Source organism: Pongo pygmaeus, chromosome 16 (assembly GCF_028885625.2).
Source record: "Pongo pygmaeus isolate AG05252 chromosome 16, NHGRI_mPonPyg2-v2.0_pri, whole genome shotgun sequence".
Lineage (NCBI taxonomy): Eukaryota > Metazoa > Chordata > Mammalia > Primates > Hominidae > Pongo > Pongo pygmaeus.
Window position 1 is genome coordinate 68,539,563 of NC_072389.2, and position 7,487 is coordinate 68,547,049.

At 42.1% G+C, this 7,487-nt stretch overlaps 1 protein-coding gene across 2 annotated transcripts; it reads right to left on the bottom strand.

Annotated features, from left to right (window-relative positions):
* Positions 1-1,369: 1,369 nt before the first annotated feature.
* RPS27L (ribosomal protein S27 like) lies at positions 1,370-5,323 on the bottom strand. 2 transcript variants are annotated; one of them, XM_054451106.2, is made up of 4 exons: positions 4,887-5,323; positions 3,902-4,010; positions 3,113-3,223; positions 1,370-1,571 (listed from the first exon to the last, which is right to left on the bottom strand). In XM_054451106.2, the coding sequence occupies exons 1-4, from the start codon at positions 4,890-4,892 to the stop codon at positions 1,543-1,545; spliced, it is 255 nt and encodes an 84-aa protein (XP_054307081.1). In that variant the 5' UTR covers positions 4,893-5,323; the 3' UTR covers positions 1,370-1,542. The 2 variants fall into 2 exon arrangements, with proteins under 2 accessions (XP_054307081.1, XP_054307080.1); XM_054451105.2 differs by having other exon boundaries at positions 1,370-3,223; positions 4,887-5,208.
* Positions 5,324-7,487: the final 2,164 nt, after the last annotated feature.

The following is a 7,487-nucleotide window of genomic DNA, read 5'->3' on the forward strand; positions in this document are numbered from 1 at the left end:
ATTTTTTTTTTTTTTTTTTTTGAGATGGAGTTTCGTGCTTGTTGCCCAGGCTAGAGTGCAATGGCACGATCTCAGCTCACCACAACCTCCACCTCCCAGGTTTAAGTGAATTCTCCCGCCTCAGCCTCCCGAGTTAGCTGAGATTACAGGCATGCACCACCACGCCCAGCTAATTTTGTATTTTTAGTAGAGACGGGGTTTTTCCATGTTGGTCAGGCTGGTCTTGAACTCCAGACCTCAGGTGATCCACCTGCCTCAGGCTCCCAAAGTGCTGGGATTACAGGTGTGAGCCACTGCGCCCGGCCTTCCTCATACAACTATATACACCCCAAACTTGCCATTATTCTTTAGTTCTTGTGCAACAGTTCTCTGATTTAAGCAGTATGTAAGAGGATCAGTTGCTCACATTAGAGGCCTACCTGTTGATAGGAAATGCCTGTTTTAAATACCTGCCATAAGGTAACAAATCAAATAGAAGCAGAGTAGAAACTGGACTATCTTCCTAGTCCAATGAGGAGTTGTATAGTGAGTGGATACACTCCCCATCTCAGCTCCCCAGGATTACTTCATAAACTATGAAAATGACAATGAAGCAGGCACCAGAACCACTCAACACACATCTGTAGTCAGAAGTGCTCACCTATCCGGGCCAGAGAATTCAACACCATCTACTATCCCCAACCAGGACTTCTGCGGGTAAATCATGCCACTTCTGATTTCTCCTCAAATGTTCTACCCTAAAAAGGAGCTTCCAATAAATAACTCAGACCCCAGCTAGCAGTTACTGTCCTAAATTATATAGTAGTATAGCAAGGCCACATAAATCCAAGGCATTACACTGTGATCGTTACTGTGTTAAATATGTATTTTTTTGAAACTATTCTTTTTCATTATAGTTTAAGTTCTGGGGTACACGTGCAGGATGTGCAAAATATGTAATTCTTTATGATGTTTCCACAGGTACAACAGCAGAACTACATTTAGAATTCACAAATAATAGACTTTACATTTGTAATCCTTTAATCCCATTCATAGCAATTTGGAAAAGGAATGAAAATAAAATATTTAGGGTTTCTACTCTTGAAAATGAGACACAAATTAGCCGGGCATGGTGGTGTGTGCCTATAATCCCAGCTACTTGGGAGGACAGGGCAAGAGAATCGCTTGAACCTGGGAGGCGGAGGTTGCAGTGAGCCGAGATCGCACCACTGCACTCCTTGAGTGACAGAGCAGGACTCTCTCTCTCAAAAAAAGACACAAACTAATCAGAATAAATTTTAAAATGTTTAAACCAAATTCATATACACCATATATATAAATGTATGGCATACTCAAATATATTTTAAAAAGAAAAAAGAAAAAGAGGGGATTTGCCCATAATCAAAACTTTATTGAAAAACTGACACCAAAATAGGAGATTACTGTTGTATACCTTACAAAACCAAATGTAATTACATTATCTTGGTAAATTAATTAGAATTATGGAATTTATGATAAGGCTTTCTGTGAGACAACACAAAATTCAGGAAGCTGTTTGAATCATTAGTGTTGCTTTCTTCTAAATGAACACCCTGCAAAAGAATCATGAGAGTATATTAAACAAGTGCATTCTACCTTTGCTATAATTTTAATGACAAAAAGTACTTTTAAGTAAAATACTGAAGTTTTAAGAATATTGGATTAATACTCATATACAGATTATTTATCCTTTTATAACAGAAATTTGCTATAATACATCTATCATATCTGAGTTTACTCTGGTATGACTATAAGTGTCACTCCTGTTTCTCAAATGCTATAATGAAGTCTACTTAAGACCATGAGCCTGAATTCAACAGTGAAGACTGTTTCAAGTAAGCTGTCAGAAGATATACTCTTAATTTTTAGGAACTATTCTGAATACTTTTCTCAAGTAAATAATTTTGATTAGAGGTATTTTCAGACCTATTAGGAAAACTCTAGAACAGATAGACCCATTAAACCATCTGTCAGCATATGGGCACTAAATTCCAAAATCATGACATGACATACTTTGTTTCAAAAATCTCACAAGTATACTTAGCAATATTACTCTTAAAATATCATGTGCTGACTCCATATTTAGATCTCACCAGGTCACACCAAATAGATCTCGGATTTGCTGCCAATCCACTTGAACTCTTCCAGTGAGAGCATGGAACTTACAGCTCCCCAAAATATCACAAGCAAATTTATAACATCATTATGGAATTGTAAATTTACAAGTATTACTATGGAAACTATATATATAATTTTTTTTTCTTATTGCACTAAAGTGAAAGAGGAATTAAAATTAGATTTTTATATTAATCACTGCAGTTGCTCATAAAAATAAAACCTCTGGCATTTTAACTTACATATTAGCTATCTGTTGCTTAGCTGGCAATGATAAAAAAAACTATTATATGTACTAAATACATATGGAACAAAATTTTGTAAGAGAAATTTTAAAATTCTATATGGTTTTAAAAATCTATATGTCCTGGCCGGCGAGGTGGCTCATGCCTGTAATCCCAGCACTTTGGGAGGCCGAGGCGGGCGGACCATGAGGTCAGGAGATCAAGACCATCCTGGCTAACACAGTGAAACCCCATCTCTACTAAAAATACAAAAAAATTAGCCGGGCATGGTGGCATGCGCCTGTGGTCCCAGCTACTCGGGAGGCTGAGGCAGGAGAATCACTTGAACCGGGGAGGCAGAAGTTGCAGTGAGCCGAGATGGCGCCACTGCACTCCAGCCTGGGCGACACAGCGAGACTCCTAATAAAAAAAATAATAATAAAATAAATAAATAAATAAATCTGTATGTCCTATAACATGTATTCTTTTGCTTCTATTCTGATTTAATTTATTCCACGTTAAGCAAATTAAGTGAATAAATGTGTTCTAAACTAAGAAAAATAAGTCAGTGGAGTTCACTGCAAGGTCAAGAGTATAAATATATCCATTTGAACAGGGCATTCTTTACTGAAAGCACACAATGAAAGATAAGTTATTTTGGTAATCATTAAGATTTCTTTAAACTTTTCAGTGAAGATAGAGACATTTATAATCATCAATCTCATCACTGGGTTGGAGAATGCCAAATGATATACCTTCTGTGAGTCTGGCCTTTCCTCCTGTAGGCTGGCACAACACTGTTGAACAACCTACACAAAGAACCACTGTCTGAGCATGGCTGAAAACCGTGGTGATCTTGTAGCAACCTAAAAAAAAAAGGCAATGTTAAAAGTGAAAAGCAGAGGAAAACAGCACCTGTTCGACATTTCTGGTAATATGTAAAAAAACTAGTAACTTTAGTGCTATGAAACAGCAAGCCACATGTGTAACATAAACTTTTCTAGCAGTGACACAAAATTTTTTAAAAACAGGTAAAATCAATAATATATTTCATTAAACTTAATATTTCCAAAATATCATTTCAACATGTAATCAATGTTTTTTTTTTCTGTGCTATATCGTCAAAATCCAGTGAGTATTTTACAATTAAAGAACATCTCTATTTTGAGTATCCACATTTTGATTATCCACAAGTGCTCAGTAGCCACATTCAGCTAATGGCCATTGTATTGGGCAGCACAGCTTTAGACTGAAGAATCAACAGACTTTTCTTTGTATCATGAAATAGAAAACTCATCATCTGAAGAGCTTCAAGACTTGCTAAGTCAAATGGCATATCCCCTTTGAATGCCCGTTTTTACTTACCCCGAAATGTTTCTACAATGGTTTCAGTACATTTATTATTAAAATGTCCCTGACATTTCCAATTCTGTAATCCCACTTCTACTCAACAGAGGGTTCTAATGTATCTTAACTATACACACCACACTAGCAATCCCTACAGAAATTTTCCTTAGTAAAGGAATTAAGATTTCAAATTTTACCTGGACATTTTACATCCATAAAGTAAGAATTTGGACTTTGTACTAGGCGTTTCTTTTTATGTTTTTTCTTTTCCTCTTCCAAGGACGGATGTAGTAAATCTCTAGCCAACTGAACAAAGAAGCATATTATTACTATTAGTTTTAAGCCACAATGCTGGCACATTTAACCATACATGAAATATACATGCAAAAACAGGAATAACGGTCATCCTCGGCAGAAGCAACACGTCAGATAGTAAAGTTATTTTTCGAAACCTGTTAATAACCTTCATCAGTACTTTTCATAATACTTGTGTTCTCCAAGTCCCTAGAAGAGGGCTTTCGGACGATCAGGAAACATATGGTAAGGCAAACTCTGTCCTTCTTTACTCAACTGCGTAATGAACTGTCTTCAATGAAAACTGCGCGAAGTCGAGGTGCTAAGCAAAGAAAGTGACCCCGACTGTGGACTCGCTTAGAGTAGAAACTGCTGAAGTAGACCAGAGAACGTCAGCGCCTGGGTGATTTTTGCTCCTGTGGCTCAACAGCTGAGCTGACAGGAATTCTTGCTGAGCGACCGTCCGTGACGGAATTAATATATAAGGCAACAACGAGGACAGTTTTTAAAAGGAAAACAAGTAGGAAATCGCTTCCGAAAGAAGGCAGAGGGGGCGAGAAACACCAAGCACTGGGAAAGCAAAAAGACCGAAAGATCACAACCTCAGGGGCACCCTCAAAAACCAAGACCGCTCATAAGCTACACAGAGAACTGTTCCCCTCCCAGCCACCGCCTCTGAATTGCAGCCCACGCCCCCGCAGGGCCAGCCGCGCCGCGCTGACCGGGCAAGTCACTACATGCCCGCCACGCGCGAAGACGCTGCGCAACCGGAGCCGCCTCGCCACTCTCGGACACTACAGGCCCGAGAGGCACCCGGACTCATCCGTCCCATATGACCCTCGGTAAAGAAGCCCAAAACAAACCCGGAGCCCGATGTAAACAACTCACAGGCATGTTGATCCTCTCGCAAGCTCAGCCCTACCAGACCTCTCAGCCCACACAGCTAGCAAGCGGCAAGCGATCTGCGCTCGGCATCAACTTCCGGGATAGAAGCGCCTGGGAGGAGCGGCGGGGCGGGCTTGTCTGCTCTAGGCCCTCCTCTCGGTGGTAGGGGGACGCTCCAGCCGTGTCCTCGGGTCCAGGGCGCAGGGAAGACCCAGGGATGGCGCGCGTTCCAGGGTGCGAGGTCCCGTGGGTGTAACGGGTTTGTTGGCGAGGGCCGCGGGCTCTGCAGTGCCTGAGGCTAGAATCTGCCTGGGGAGCGGCCTCGGGCTTAGGCCATGGCGAGGGAGCGCCCGCGGCCACCCTGGCCAGCGCCACCCCGGAACCCGGCGGGCAGCTCAGCCCTGGCCCTGGCCCCCTGGCCCGGCTGCTCTGTTAGCTCTGGGGGTGGGCACACGGGGCGATGCCACTATTCTCTTCTTTTGTGTATTAAAAAATACAGTATTATTAACCATTAATACGTGCCAGAGAGATAATGAAAGAGGCTCGTATCCTTTTGGCTTCACTTTTCAAGGCGCAGTTTTCGAAGTTTTCTGCGGGGTATGGCTATGCCTTAGGTTTGCTTTGTTCTGAAAAAAGTTTTTAAAACAGCACGGATTCGCTGCTGTGCCTCGTTCACTAAGAGACCCCACCCCTTCCAAGGATTACACGTACTTTGCAGAGTGGACAACTAGGGGCCTGAGAAAGGCGAATGTCACCTATGACCGAACATGAGTCTTTATCGTTATTATTATTTGAGACAAGGTCTCGCTCTTTTGCCCAAGCTGGAATGCAATGGTGCCATCACAGCTCACTGCAGCCTCGACCTCCTGGGCTCAAGCGATTCTCCCGCCTCAGCCTCCCGAGTAGCTGGGACCACAGGAACACACCACTATTCTTTTTTTTTTTTTTTTCCTTGGAGACAGGGTCCTGCTATATTGCCCAGGCTGGTCTCCAACTCCTAGGCTCAAGGAGTCCTCCCACCTCAGCCTCCCAAGTAGTTGGGACCACCGGCGCGTGACCGCATGCTCTATTTTTGAGGAGGAAACTCTATGCCTGAAAGATGGGTGTCATGGGCGACCAAAAGGCAAGAAACCAGAAAGACACTTTACCAGAAAATTGGTCTAACTGGATTTTTTTTTTTTTTTTTGGCAGAGTCTTGCTCTGTCGCCCAGGCTGGAGTACAGTGGCGTGATCTTGGCTCACTGCAACCTCCGCCTCCTGGGTTCACGCGATTCTCCTGCCTCAGCCCTCCCAAGTAGCTGACATTACAGGTGTCCACCACCATGTCCGGCTACTTTTTGTGTTTTTAGTAGAGACAGGGGATGGTGGGGGGGGGTTTCACTATGTTGGCCAGGCTGGTCTCGAACTCCTGACCTCAAGTGATCTGCCCGCCTTGGCCTCCCAAATTGTTGGGATTACAGGCGTGAGCCACCGCGTCCGGCCCTGACTTGATGTTCTTAATCACCTTATTTGTCTTTGCAAAAAGGATACATGTATAATATACATTTTGGGAAATGCAGAAAAATAGAAGAAAATTTACCATCTGGAGATAAACATTTTTAACTTTTGACCTATATCCTTCCCAATATGTTTTACTCTCTTGGATATAGGTTTATTTTGGGTTTTGACTTAACCTAATTGGGATCATCTTGTGCATAATCTTTTGTAGACTTGAATTTTCCTCCCACTTACTATAAAATGAGCATTGCTCCATGTCACTACATATTCTTTTTTTTTTTAAACAAGTTCTCACTGTGTTGCCCAGGCTGGAGTGCAGTGGCACAATCTTGGCTCACTGCAGCCTCGACCTCCTGGGCTCAAGCAATTGTCCCCCCTCAGCGTCCTGAGTAGTTGGGACTGCAGGTGCAAGCCATCATGCCTGGCTAATTTTTGTAATTTTTGTAGAGATGGGGTTTTGCCATGTTGCCCAGGCTGGAATATTCTACATTATGCTTCTTAATGGGCATATAGCATTTGTCCTGTGACTATATATATCTTCATTTCAGCCATACACTAAATTGGGCATTAGGTTTGGGTTTTTAAATATTTGATACTTAAAAATTAATAAAATATTGGTGAATATTAAATATTTAATGCGTATAAGTATATAGAATAATACAATTGTATACACAGAATAGTGGCCCCCAAAGACATCAATGTCCTAATCCTCAGAACCTTTAGTTACATGGCAAGTGGAATAAAGGTTGCTGATTAGCTGATTTAATCTAGAAGGATTATCCTGGATTATCTGTGTAGGCCCACTAGAATCACAAGGGTTCTTGAAAGTGGAAGAGGAAGACAGAAGAGCGAGAAAGAGATGTGGTAATGGAAGAAGGTCTGAGAGGTGCTATGTTGATGGCTTGTAGATAGAAGAGGGCCATGAGCCAAGGAATGTGGGCAGCTTCTAGAAGCTGGAAAAGGCAAGGAAATGGACTCCCTCTTGGATCCCCCAAAGAGGGACACAGCCCTGTCAACATCTCAACTTTAGCCCAGTAAGACCTGGCTCAGACTTCTGTCCAGAACTGTAAGATAATAAATTTGTCTTGTTGCCTGTAATTTCAGCAC

Excerpts from the sequence above, each read along its gene's own strand:
- RPS27L (XM_054451105.2), bottom strand. Across the intron at positions 3,224-3,901 it reads TATGGATGTAAAATGTCCAG|GTTGCTACAAGATCACCACG; the intron begins GTAAAATTTGAA and ends TTTTTTTTTTAG.